General features: G+C 57.0%; 1 protein-coding gene across 7 annotated transcripts in view; it reads right to left on the minus strand.

Annotated features, from left to right (window-relative positions):
- Positions 1–3,457: 3,457 nt before the first annotated feature.
- LINGO1 (leucine rich repeat and Ig domain containing 1) overlaps positions 3,458–13,760 on the minus strand; it is a 176,516-nt gene continuing 166,213 nt past the window's right edge. For 3 of the 7 annotated variants that reach the window (XM_080395439.1, XM_080395440.1, XM_080395438.1), the window contains one exon: positions 3,458–5,374. In XM_080395439.1, the coding sequence (XP_080251565.1) occupies positions 3,521–5,362 (1,842 nt within the window). In that variant the 5' untranslated portion in view covers positions 5,363–5,374 and the 3' untranslated portion in view covers positions 3,458–3,520. Of the gene's footprint in view, positions 5,375–10,279; positions 10,412–13,084; positions 13,109–13,144; positions 13,281–13,760 lie in introns of those variants that run through there. The other 4 variants (XM_080395437.1, XM_080395441.1, XM_080395442.1 and 1 more) reach the window with 4 other exon arrangements.

The following is a 13,760-nucleotide window of genomic DNA, read 5'->3' on the forward strand; positions in this document are numbered from 1 at the left end:
TCCCTGCCGCATCCCCACACGCTGCCTGTCATGGAGATCCCCATGGGGCTCCCACTCTGGAAGCAGAGGAGGTAAGGCGTGTTTCCCCTCCTAACACCTAACCCTAAACACATCTGTTCCTGGGGTTTTTGCTACCTCTTCTAAGCTGTTTATTCTTTGGGTTGGTTTTTTTCCTCCCGTCTTTACCAGCCACAAAAATTGCTGAGCTGAGATGTTGGCCACTCTGAGATGCTTTTCTTCTGCTCCATCCATCTGCTTTAATCACACAGTGACCGGAAAAAAAAAAATAATTAAACCAGTTCACAAAGCATTGAAGGTTAAAAAATCAGTGTGGATAATAAACTGTGTGGCAGGCAGCAGTGCTACGGAGCATTGGGCAAACTCCCTAATGAGGGACTTGGAGGCACAGCTCGGCGGCGGCAGCGCGGCTTCTGCCCCCGGGGAGGGTTGGAGCCGCGGGGGTCTGCGGGTCTGGGTGGCAGGGCCCGGGATGGGAAGAATCCTGTGCTAGCACAGCCTGAGACCTTACACAGAAAAGAAATAATTTCCTCTCCTTTTTTTTTTTTTTAAAGTTTCTTTTTAATAGTAAAAGACTTGGTTTCTCCCTTTGCTTGCCAGAACGCTGTAGTGTGCTGCAAATACCTTGTTGGACTTGGATATTAGTGTTTTTTCTTTTTAATTTCTGTGTCTTGTATTAGCTCTTTTAATTACACCATTAAAAAATGATAACCGGAGTAAACTGAGAAGCTGTTTCGAGTTGCTGGCGTTAATAGCTGCCCAGGATCACACAGACCCCCTCTACTTCTCTGCCGTTTGTTGAACTGCTGATGGAGTTATTGTCAGTCCTGGCAACAAGGCTCACCCTGAGGTTTCTGCACCTAACGTGCTGCTGGACACAGCTTTCTCGGCTACGCTCGCCTTGGCATCTTCCTCTGGAGGGCTGAGGCCCTGGTGCATCCCTGCCTCTCCCGGGGGGCAGTGCCAAGGGTCCCTGGAGCAGGATCTGTGGTGCAGGTGGAACCACGCGTGCCCACCTTCAGTTTCGAGCCCAGGTTTGTGTGTTGCTCTTTGTGGTTTCATATTTAGCTCACTGAAAATGTTGGTTAAACACTGGTGGGAGGGGAAGCTGGCAAAGAAGTGTTTTTCTTTGGCTCTTTTGAAAAGCAAAACAAAAGCAATAGGCTTGGGGGAAAAAAAAAAGTTTTCGGTTTCGAAGTTATAAAGGAAAGATTGGTTAGAGATGAGAAACTAACAAATCAAAGCTCCTGAAACCTGCTGCGGAGAAAAAAAAACCCACAAAATGTTTTGTTTGAAGATGAATAGAAAGAAGAAACCAGCAAAAAAATCCCCCCTCCCTACAAGCACAGATGTTTCAGGTTCTTCTAGATTGGCACGTTGCTGGAAGAAAAGCAAATCCATTCTTTTCCTTGTCGGCGCTCCAGGTTCCTGTCACTTATTTTTTATCATCTTGTAGTGACTTTGATCCCTGAAGACTCAGTAAGTGCTTTACAAATCAAGCATGCAAATCCCAGCTCAACCACTGTGGAGATGCCACCGAGGCTGGGCAGGCCAGGAACCCGCTGGCCAGCACAGTGCCACCGCTCCCGGTGGCAGCCGGGAAGGGTGGGAAGCACCTGCTGCCTTTAATATCCATGTTGCCTCTGTTTGCAGGGATTTTTTTTGTACTTCCAGCACAGCCAAAGGCTATCAGGCTGTGCTGGGATCCCCAGGCCGTGGTACTGGCCCTGTTTCTCCAGGCTGCGGGTGGGTGCTGGCAGTGGCCTTCCCCCTGCTCTGCACCTTCTGGGGCTTGGGGAGTTGGCACAAACCAGCTGGAGAAGGGCTGAGCTGGTCTGATGATGCTTCAGAGCTTTTCTGATGGTACTTTTCAAAGCTTGAATTGAGCCATCTCTTTCCCCATTGTTCTCTCTCTCCTAATTTCACTCTCCCCCTCTGTGGTTGCCTTCCTAGTTTGCTCCTTTCAATTCATTTGCTGTACGACACCTGTATACTGATATACTGTATACCATAGCCCCGCCATGCCTCACTGCTGGCAGCGCGGGGCTCAGGGCAGGGTGGCACTGTCACACGTCTCCCGTCTCCCCGTTGGTGCAGCCCTGCCGGGGGCCGGGTTAACCCCATTCCTCCCCTTTCCCTCACTGAGACAACACAAACCTTCCTGATCCTGAGTACCAGAGCTGAGCAAAGGCAGGTTGCTGCCCAGTGACCAGAGCCCATGGTGATGGGCATGCTGGAGCTAGCTAGCACCAGGACAGCCAGCACGTTACAGCCTGCAGCACCTCCCTGCTGCAGCCCTGTGCCTGTTCTCTGGCTCAGGCTGTGCGTTTGTGTGTTTAGAAATGATGTAATTTTATTTTATTTTATTTTATTTTTTCAGAGAGAGTCTGCAAGCCTGGAAGCTAAATTCCCTTGGATGTGCCTGGGGGTGCTTGCGAGTCTGGCTGCCAGCGGCCAGGGCTGACGACCACCATGACAGTCCTGACAGGCAGGTGGGGAGCAGCTCTGGGGGCACCCGGGCGGGCACTGCCCACTTGTGCTGCCAGCAACGGCGCTTCATGGGATTGCAGCATCCCTGCCCGCAGGGACAGCTGTCTGCAGCACAACAGCCAGCTTGTCCCCCACCGCAGAGGACACGGCAACGGCAGGCATAAAGTCCTTTGGCCACGCAAAAGGCAGGAGGATGCCCAGATGATGCTGCGGGCACGGCGAGCTGCTGCCTGCCCTGCGACGGTGCTTTGCATCCTTCTCACGGCACGGAGGGCAGGCACCGTGGTACCGCTGCCCCGGCCCTGGGGGCAGGCAGGGCAACTGGCTATAAACCCACCGCCGGACCGCAGGAAAAAAACCGTCAAAGTCCTGTGGGTGCTGTGCAGGGCCCAAGGCACGGCACGAAGCGCCTTTTGGGGGAGCGCAGCCCTTTGGCGGCAGCGGGAGCCAAGCCCTGGCCTGGGGCTGGTCTTGGTGAGCGGGCTGGAAGCGAGCGCTCGCCAGAGGTACAGAACTGGACAGATCAAGAAGTCAAGATTTTGCATTCCAACTATCTATAGGAAATAGGGTGTTTTTATTATTTCAAGTTTTCATAAAAATCCATATTATTGAAATCAAAGTTACAGAAGAAAGTTCGTAACTTTTTATTGATTTTATTTCTTTTTTTCTTTCTTTTTTTTTTCCCCCCTCTGTTGTTTTTCCCTCTCAGAGTTATATCTGACACCAGAGTCCATCAGACAAAGTTCTTACAAACACAGGAGTCCTGAAGACATCGGCTGAACGTTTTCCTGGTATAAAGAAGAGGAGGAGAAAGAGGTGATGACAGTGCGGGTGCAGTGGGTTTGGACAGGGCCAGAGGGCGTGGTGGAAGGAGAGAGGTCGGTATGTTTGTTAGCAATGTTTGTTTTTTAATTATTTTTTATTTGTTCATTTGTTCTTTTTTTTAAAAAAAAAAAAAACCAAACACAAAACCAACCCACCATTATTATTTGCAAATTGTTGTGTTGCCTGGTTAAATCATTTTCATGTTGAACTTGCGTGGTGCGTCGGCAGAGCTGATGCCCGCATCGGATTTCCGTGGCACGTACTCGATCTCAATGTTGTGCTTGGTGTTGCCTTTCCCCCGGCTCCACAGGAAGAGGAGCACCAGACAGAAAAGCACGACACCCAGGAAGGAAATGAAGCCCATGGTGGTGGCGATGATGAGAGTCTTGATGTCAAAGGGGAAAGGCACGGTGGCGCGCGTGCTGTTGGCATCGCTCTCGTTGGGCTGGTTGGAGATGAACGCGAAGGTCTTGTTGGGCTGGTGGGGCCAGTCTGGGGAGTAGCTGCGCACGTGCAGGTGGGCCAGCATGGTGTCGTTGCCACCCGCATTGCTGGCGATGCATAGGTAGGTGCCGTTGTCCTGGATCTGGGCGTAGCGCACCTCCAGCGTGCCGTCAGGGAAGACAGTGAGCCGCCCGTTGGTTTTGGTAGAGATGAGGTGCTTCCGCGGGGAGAGCCACATGATGGTGGGGGGCGGGTCCCCATCTGCCCGGCAGACAAAATGGACCGTGTGGCCTTCGTCCACAAAGATCTGCTGAGCTTTGCGGTCCCGTATCCGTGCTCGGCGGCAGGTGAAGTAGTTGGGCAGGAGGACGTCAGGGAAGTCTTTGAACTCCTTGCCCTGGACAAACTCGGGGGTGGAGCAGGTGGGCTGCTGCTTGTTGAAGTTCAACCTCCATCGCCGCCGGAAAACCCAGAGCAGCCGACAGTCGCAGGCTAAGGGGTTGTTGTCGAGGATGAGCGTCTCCAGGTTGCCCACCGAGTGGAAGGCCGACTCCTCCAGGGTGGTCAGCAAATTCCCTGACACGTTCAGTATGCGCAGGTAATTGAGGCCGCGGAAGGCGAAGGGCTCCACCATGGTGAGCTGCCCTCCCACCAGCTGGATCTCCTGCAGCCTGAGCAGGTCATGGAGCATCGAGCCCTCGATGGTGACGATGGGGTTGTAGGACAGGTTCAGGAACCGGAGGTAAACCAAATGCCTCACCGACACGTACGGGATGGACGTCAGGTTGCAGTGAGTGATGGACAAGGAGGTCAGATTCAACCCGTAGAGGCAGTTGGACGTCATAGTATCCAGGTAGGGCCAGTGTGAGATCTCGAGGACCTTGAGCCGGTACAGCCTCTTGAATGAGTAATCCCGGATGGTGTTGATGTTCAGATGGCGCAGCCGCAGCACGATCAAGCCGTGAAGGTGAGACAGGGCCTCCGTGGGGATGGAAGTCAGGTTGCATTTCTCCAGGGTGAGCTGCTCCAGGCTGTTGAGGCCGCTGAAGGCCCGGTGGGAGATGTAGACAAGGTCATTGTCCCCCACCTCCAAAGACTTCAGGTTGTACAAGTCCTGGAACATGTAGTCTAGGAGGATCACGATTTTGTTCTCACTAATGTCTAGCTTGGTAAGGTTGCTGAGTCCGGTGAACACCCCCAAGGGGATCAGCTTGAGTCTGTTACTCCTGAGCCCCAGCGTCCTGAGGTTGAAGAGGTTGTTGAAAGCCCCAGGTTCAACGGCACTGATAATGTTCTCATTGAGCTCCAGCTCCTCCAGGTGAGGGTAGTTGGCAAATTCATCCTGGTTGAGCGTCTTGATGCGGTTCTTGCCCAAGTCCAGCAGCCTGGTCTCAGTCGGGATCCCCTCCGGCACGACCATGAATCGCTTTCGGTGGCACAGGACGGCGCGCTCCTGGGCAGAGCACTCGCAGCGTGGCGGGCAGCCCGTGGCGGAGCCGGACAGGATGGATCCCAGCATCAGGAGGAGAATCGGCTGCCAGCAGGCCAGGATTGGGCTGCGCATACTCGCCTCCCCAGCTACCATCCTATCTCTCACCTGCAGGTAACACGGGGGAAGAGAAAGAGCAAGGTGGACGTGAGCAAACGGGCATGACCACGGCCGAGGGTCTGCCGTCCCGGTAGGGCTGACGTCGGGGCGAAGGGCACTGCTGAGGCAGGGCAGAGGTTCTCGCTTGCCAGCTGAAATCCAGCCCTTTGGCTACAAGACCGTATCTCCTCCCCACCCCCTAACTTTCCACTTGATGACTGAACGTGCACAGACTTTGAGTGGAAAGCCTTGAGGAATCTGTGTCAGACAGACCTCGCTTCCTCGGCTTCTTAAAGAAAAAAAATCTAATACTAAACACATCTATCTACATCCTATTTTAAGCTCCTGAAATTATTCTGTTCCCTGTAGATGGAGCCTGAATATAAAGGCTGCTTTGCAAACACAGAGGAGCTGAGTGTGGGATTGAGCATCTGGGGGAACCCCGCTCGGGGTCAGCGGGGAGTGGGGTGTCCGAGCGGGGAGCAACGGCGGCAGGTCCGCAGGAGCCAGCCCCCTGCCCCTCCCCAGGCTCCGCAGCAGCCCGGTCTCAGTGTGTCCCCAAGGTGAGTCCCCGGCCACGCAGACTCAGAAGCAGCAGCCGGCCAGCCTACCTCCAGAGGAGCCGGAGCCTGACGTGAGGTCTGGGGTCTCTGTGGGGTGCGGGGCTCTGCCCTGCTGCCCTCCCTGGGGGGCTGGGAGACCTCAGCGGTTACGGTCTGGCTCGTGCCCAGCCCCCAACCGCCCCGGCCCATCGGCCGGCGGAAGGAAACGCTCGCTGTTGTGCTGCCTCTGTTGCATTTATTTCCTTGTTGTTCAAGCTGTTGTGAGGGATCAAATCATATTAATATTGCATATTAGATGCTACTCCGGACCGTGTTTATATCTATTGTTATGTGTACGCTCTGCGTTGCCTCCACTAATGCTCTTTATGGCTATGACTGAATATACTCAATACGTTACTTCCACGGGCTCCATTTGTATCCATCATTATATGTCCTGTACATTACTTTCCCTGCTCCGGCGCTATTTATGGGTAGGGTATGCATGCTGTGCATTACTTCCATTGCGTCTGTTTATATTCATCATTTCCTACACATATATGACCCAAGTATAACTTTTGTTCCCAAAAAATTATTCAAAACGTCTTTGCAAGATGCAAGGATGAAAGATGATGGATTGGCCGTAAAAATGTCCACCAGCACCATCACAGAAACCACCAGGCCTGGCGTGCTGGGCACTGGCTGCGACGTCCCGGAGTCCCCACAGAAATCCAGGGTCCCTGTCCTTCCCCATCCCCTTTCCCTGCCACCTCTGCAGCAGGGCTGGTCGCCGGGGCCCACCCAAAGCCCGTCACCCCCAAAGCGAGGGGGTGCAGTACTGGGGGCTGGTCCCGCACAGCTCCCTCGGCAGCGGTACCCAGCTCCCTCCCGCCGGCCTCGCACCTCCCAGTCCGGTAGAAACATTTCCAGTGGCTTCACTTGGGCCTGGGCCAGGCGGCGAAGAGGCGTTTGCCCTGTTTACAATTCATCATCCCCCGTGTCATCGCCTCCCCGGCGCTGACGGTGCTGGGCGGCCTCACAGCCACCCGCGGGGCCGCCGGGCTGGGGCCTGCTGGAAGGATGCGCCGGGACAGCACCAGGGCTGCCTGGGGGTTTGCTCCCCAGGCTCGTGCCGTGGCCCCGGTGGGAGCTGAACTCCCGAGGGGTCCCCAGCCGCCTCTCCCCGTGGGCAGCACGCGGCCGGCGAGCACACACGTGTCCTGCCTGTGTCCCACAGCCCACCAAGGCGTGCCGGCTCACGCGCAGCCTCCCTCGGCCGGTGCTTCTTGGAAACCAATTCCCGCTCCTCGCAGCCGTGCTGAGAAAGTCATCAAAGAAAAAAGCAAAACACTGCATGCAAAACAAAATACAGTCTAAGGGGCTTAATTATACCAGGGCTGAAAAGCTTTCAGCTCATTAGAGCGCCAGGCAGCCTTAGCTGGCTGCGGTCGGTGCGGAGATTTCAGCTCTGCCTGCGCGTGCAGCCGCTGCTGGTCCCTGCTGGGCACGGGGAGGGGGTGGGAGCTGAATCCCACCGCAGGGCCCCACGCACGGCTCCTGCAGTGGCCCTGGGCCTCCCCTGTGGGCCAAATCCTGCCCCTCTACAGGTGGGAAGAGGGTGGCAACGCATTCAGTCCCATGCTGTTGTCCCCGCAGCAGAGGGGCAGCAGCCAGAGCTGCTGGGAGCGCTGCAGGGTCCGCGGCTAAAATACAAGCAAAGAGGTGATCGATGAATGAAGCGAAATCTGCATGGCGTGAAAGACGAGACCAACCCACCTGCACAGAATTAAAGTCTAGACACACCTCACATGTTATTAGTTCTCAGCTAAATTTAAATCTGTGATAAATACAATCCCTGACAAAAACATCTGTAATCTTAATAACCAGAGTCACCGAAGAGCTTTGGGAGAAAGACAATGAATAAGCTGAATAGTCCGGGCTAAGATGAGCTTTAAATCACTTCTGGTTCCCATTTACCTCTGGCTGTTTCAGAGGAATACTCGTGCCTCAAGGTGAGGTGGATATTAAGAGGTGCCCTTCTACAAAATGACTCGAAACATGATTTTTGTGTGAGTTGACGGCAACAACCCACACACGGCTTTACAGACTGTCGTGCATCCCCCCCGCCAGTGGCTGGACTCACGTCACATCAGCAAACCTCAGTCCAAAGTCACCGCTGCCCTGTTGGCTGTCCTGCACCTGCCGCCACACAGTCCCTGTGCTGGGGCCATGGGGACCAGCCAGGTGAGGGGCTGCGGCCACCTCGGGTGGGCTGGGGTGACTGCGGGGAGAGGCCTCGGCCTCACCGGGGGGAGAGGGCAGTGGCTGTTCCCAGCACTTGCTGCCTGCGGGAAACCAGGATGTGACTGAGACAAAGCACCACCAAAAAGTCAAGCCCACCCGGATTTATTCTGAGTAGGACCGTGAAACATGCCCAAGCACCCCTCCAGGGGGTCCCAGCCATGGTCCAGCACCAGCTGCCAGGCAGGATCAGCCCACACAGCCGTGATGCACAGGCCACGCCAGCCCAGGGAGAGCTGCAGCCCTCCGGCATGAACGTGGCGCTCGCTTCTCGGACACAAAAAAAGCATCTGTAAGAAAGGAGCAGCTGCCAGACTCGCTACCTGCAGGCAATAAGCAAACTAGTGCAAACCAAAGCAAAACTCATGCTCAGGGCGACGGCATCCACTGACCCCTGTCCTCACCACGCTGCTGCCTGGGGACGAGGGCTCCCAAGCACAAGCCCATCAGCCGGGGGAGTGCTGCCTTGGTGCGAAATGCGGGCCTGCCGAGCGGCTCCGGCTGGGCTCAGCGCTGGGAGGAAAGATGCTATTCTGGGCCTGGGCCTGGAAATGCAGCCCAGGGCCAGGCTGGAGCACTGACGTGTGTGGGGTTTGCTCCGTCGCCACAAGCACAGGCTGCCACCACGCAGGAGGAATGGCCCTGGGGAAGCCAAACCCAGGCGGTGACCCAGGGGGGAGCCCAGCTCCACGACTGGTTTTGCTCCTGAGGCTGCTGCTCCCCTCCTGCCCCAAGGGGTGGGCAGCACGCCTGGCCGTGCCCCCCACTGTCACCGCTGTCCCTGGGCTGTCCCTGCCCACTGCCCCATGGCAGTGCCCAGCAGTCAGGGCCGAGCCAGCGCTCCTCGGCACTGAGCAATCTGCCATGCTGACAGCGAGCGAGCAGCAAAAATCCCCGAGTCAGCTATAACCCCCACCTGGCAGCCATAAATTACAGTGTGGGAGACGTTCACCCTTGAACCAGATGCTTTCGAGAGCATCCAACGACAACAAGCAATTTAGGACGAAGCGAGCCACATCCCGGGGGGGCTCGGCAGGGCTGGAGGAGCGCATCCCCACCCCGTCCATCCCTGCAGGAGCTGTGGTGCTGGTGCTCCCAGCTCCATGCAGGAGTGAGCCCAACCCCAGCGGCACCGTGCGCCCACACCGGGCTGCGGTGCGGGTACGGGTACGGGCTCCCCCCCTCTGGCTTTGCACAAGACGCGGCTCTTGGAGTCGGTGCTCTCGTCTCCTCTAAGCTGCTCCAGCTAAATCAAATTTTATTGAACTTGACTACATTTTAGAAATAAAGACTCCAGGTTTACAAATAAATATTTAACAACCTTTCCTGCTGCTAAAAGAGTTGCTTATCCAGACCCCGGGCTCTGCACTAAGTGTTCCTGTAGCTATCTGCAAAGCAGCAAAACAAAGGGAGAAGCTTTAATTTGCCAAACACGTTCGTGCCCACTTCCTCCTCTCTCCATCATTCCCCCCGCATCCAGCGTGCATTTGTGGGCCCTTCTGCTTTGTCTCTCCCTCCTCCCCACCCTACCTGCTCCCTCCTCTCCTCTTTTCCCACCCAGCCCCCAGAGCACAGGCATCCGGAGGAGCTGCCCTCCTTGCTGGTGCCCAGGGACGGGCAGGGATGGACGAGAGCAGGGGCCAGAGCACATGGGGCAGTTTTTCCTCCTGGGACTATGCTGCTTCACACGGGTAAAAACAAACCAAAGAGGGAGAGCTGCCAGGGCTGGCTGGGGGGCAGCAGGCCGGGTGGCTGGAGGCACAGCGCTGGCCTGGCTCATGGAAAGCTGCCACTGCATTTCCTCTGGGCCTTCATTAATGGATGGGCTGCTAACGAAGGGCATGAAAACAGGCTGCCACAGTGCAAAGGGCTGCCCTGGCCCACGTCCTCCACAATCAGCACAAGAGGTTGTAAGAAGCGGGGAGAAACAGGGGAAAAGTTGAGGAGGACCCCTCCAGCAGCGGGGACACACCAGCGAGGAGCACGAGGCACCGAGCCGCAGCAGGTCAGCCAGAGCAGACCACCCCCAGCCCCCCCAGCCCCCAGCTGCCCGGGGTCACCGGCTCCCGCTCACCCACGTGAAGGCATGACTCTCCAGCCAGGAGCTTTTGCTCAGCCTCCTGAAGTATCTGCTTTCAGCTGCTCCGAGGCGGGAGCCTGGAATAGGTGTGCGGCAACCTGATCTGCTCTGGCAGTTGCTCTGAGGCTGTAAAAGAGCATGGAGAAGTATTTAAGATGCAAATCCCCTTCCGGCACTGACACCGCCTGGCTGGCACCAGACACCGCCGCCAGCCCGCGGGGCTGCCCTGCAAAGACGATTCCTGGTGGCAACCAGCAATTCCACCCAAAACGCGGCGCCCGCAGCACCGCAGGGCGTGGAGTCAGGGAAGCACCAAGCCAAAGGGCCAGAAGAAAGGGGATGGGGGATGCACAGGGGAGGAGAAGAGCTCTGAAGGGCCAAGACGTTGGAAGGGGGAGGCTTTGGCCCTGCTGTCCACTGCTTTAGCTCCAGGCTGTGGATCTGCTTGACCCCATGCAGGGACAGATACGTACAACCCGCGACGGCCCAGAGCCAATCTGGAGAGTGACTTTCAGGCTCGGCAGGCAGGTTATCGGAGCAGGGCCATGGGAAGGAGATCCCGGTCATCTCTGCAGGATGCTGAAGCTCAGGGCAGTTTTTGCTCAGGCCGTTTCTTGCAGCAATCACATCTGTGCAAGAGCTGCTCACCCTCCTCACACCTTTGCTCCTTCGTTTTTAACGTCTTTTCTCTCGCTTTGGCTGCACATGCTTCAGTGCCCCATCAGCAAAGAAAACATCCTGACAAGTGATCAATAAATAATTGCAAAGGCAGCTGTGGATGCTGGGGGTGTAAAGCCCTGAGCTAGCAAGAGATAAATGAGGAGTGTAAGGGTGCAGCCACTGTGGAGCTCGGGCTCGGAGCCAGCCACGCTCCCCTGCTCATCGACTGAGGTGGCTGGGACACGGGCTGGCCCACCGCTGCCGCAGCCGCTGTCGGTTAGTGGTTCAATGCTTCCCAAGCTGGGAGGAGGCTGATTTTTTTCTTCTTGTGAGACAAAGAGCAGGAGAGCTGTGTTTGCCGAGGGAGTATCTCCCAAGGGTTGGCCTGGGGGCTCCAGCACCAGAGATGTTCCAGGCTGGGTCAGCATGAGAGTGCTGGGATGCTGGGAAGGATGTGCACCAGCTAGTTGAGTGGGGCTTCTCCTCTTTATTTATTTCAGCAGATCTCCTCGGGATTCCTGTCTCCACAGACATGAGCTGGGTCACCAGGATGTTTTAGGTGCTCACCCAAAGGCACCCAGCTCAGCAGGCACTTGAGTGATGAGCGAGCACTGGGCAGAGGAGGCTTCAGTATAGCACGAGGGTCTCCGTAGATGTTTTTTCTTCCCCGTTGGTAGCTGTGAATGGTGGATGGAAAAAAATCCAGGCTCTTCTTAGGGCTATGGAAACATTTGCACCGGAGAGGTGAAAGAAAGGTCTGTCCAACGAGTGCCTTCTGGGAGAGCCGCCAGGGTCACGATGACATTGCGAAGGCATCCTCTGTGCTCTGCCTCGTGCCCGTGACCAGCCCGGCACGGGGGGACGGGGCTGCCCCTGAGGCAACGCCTGCAAAGGCCGTTTGGGAAGAGCAGGGTATTGGTACCTGCTGGAGCCTGGGCCATCATCCCACGCCTGCCCACGCAGGGAGAAAATGGCCTTCTCCTCTCAGCACAGCCCAGCCACAGCTGGCAGCTGCCCTTTCTCCTTGCGCTGGAAGGGGAATAGTATTTTTCCTGGGAATGGTCTCGAGCAGTATCCAAACGCCTCCTGTGCTCCCCAGGAGCACCCTGAGCAGCACCAGCACGGGCCCTGCGAAGGGCCGCACCCTGGGCAGCAGCGGTACCTTTGGGGCTGGAGGATGGGGGACAGCCCAGCCGTCCTGCCCACGGGCTCTGCGTGGCTCAGCACGCCGCAGCGGGGCTGCTGACTCAGCCGGAGCGCAGCTGTACGGTGCCTGTGCTAAACCCTGTGTTCGTGTCGGGGGCAGGACACCACCTGATCTTGCATAAAAGCGGCTGGTACAAAGTCACCCCGCTGCCAGAGCATGTTTCCTCCAGATCAGGCACAGATGGCATTTCTGTATGGGCTTGCCTTGATGGTTGGTCTGGTGGCCAGTGGCTTCCTGCTCCCCCAGACCCAGGCACCAGCCCCCAGGGACAGTCCCTGTGCCATGGCACCCCAGCAGCAGTGTGGGGAGGCTGAGCCACTGCTCCTGGCAATCCCCGTGCACAAACCACACCTGGGGGCACCACGAAGGGCCTGGCAGGGCCAGCTGTCTGGCACCAAGACAAGCTGCTCCCTCCCCACCTCTCCCTGCCTGGGGACACCCTGTCCCCTCCGCCTCTGCCAAAGGGTGTCTTGTGGTTCTGCAGCGCCCTGGAGCTCTGCTCAGCACCCGGAGCGGGGCTGGGGCGCCCGGCAGCTCCAGTGGCAGAAAACCAGAGCCACAAGCAGCGATGGGGGAGCACCCCTGGTGCCTGCTGTCCTCCTTCCCTCAGGGCTGGCTCAGCAGGGGAGCAAACATCAAACCAGCCAGACACCCTGGCCCATGAGCAACCTCACTCCACAGGGCTGTAAGGCTGAGGCTTCGTGATGTGACACCCCCACCCCCACCCCCACCCCCGTTACAGCCACGGGTCCAAGCCACTGTCCCCCCAGTGTCCCTGCCACTGCCTGAAGGCAGAAACCCGGGATCAGAGTCCCAGACGCTGCAGCCAGCGGGGACCAGCGAGCACGTCCTGAGCCAGCAGCGCTACAGGTCCCACCACTGCAGGACCGGCCACGTTCCATACATTTAACTTAAACTTAGACTGTACTTACAGCACCGCTTCTGTTCCCACGCCACGTGCCTTAAATACCCCTACAACCAGAGCAGGATACCTAGAAACGTAGAGGGGCTGATCCAGGGCACTGCATCTTCCCCTGGAAACCTTTGGGATAACAGCAAGAGGACTTCAGAGGACATGAACCCGGCAGCTTGGCTGGCTCTAGGGAAACCTGCTGATTTACCTCCCTTTAGGACCGGCCCTGATATTTTTATACTGCTGCCTAAAATAAGCAGCCTCAGAAGCCTTTCGGGAGAGGCTGCCCGCAGCCCAGCCCAGCCAAGATGGCTCCGTGATAACCCATCGGTGGGACAAGCTGCACAGGGCAACGAGGGCACGAGCGAGCCGTGCCACCAGCACCGACACCCCCGCGGGCACCGGGCGGCATCGGCAGGGCTGCCCCTGCCCATCTCCCACCTCCCACGGCGGGGACGCAGGGGCAGAGTGGGGTGCTGGGCTGGGGTGGGGGCACAGCTGTGTTTCAAGGCGCTGCGAGAGACGAAAGCCTTGGCTCTCTCCATCTACCGCCCTTCTCGACTCCTTCGCGCAAGCCAGATCTCTCTCTCCCCCCCCTCCTCCCAGTTACTAAGTTTTGTTCACACAATAACAAATTCAGTGCCGCAGGAATTTCCAGAAAAAAAGAAGCGGAGAAAAAAGGAAGCCAAAGAAAG

This window comes from Falco punctatus (genome assembly GCF_963210335.1).
Source record: "Falco punctatus genome assembly, chromosome: 7".
NCBI lineage: Eukaryota > Metazoa > Chordata > Aves > Falconiformes > Falconidae > Falco > Falco punctatus.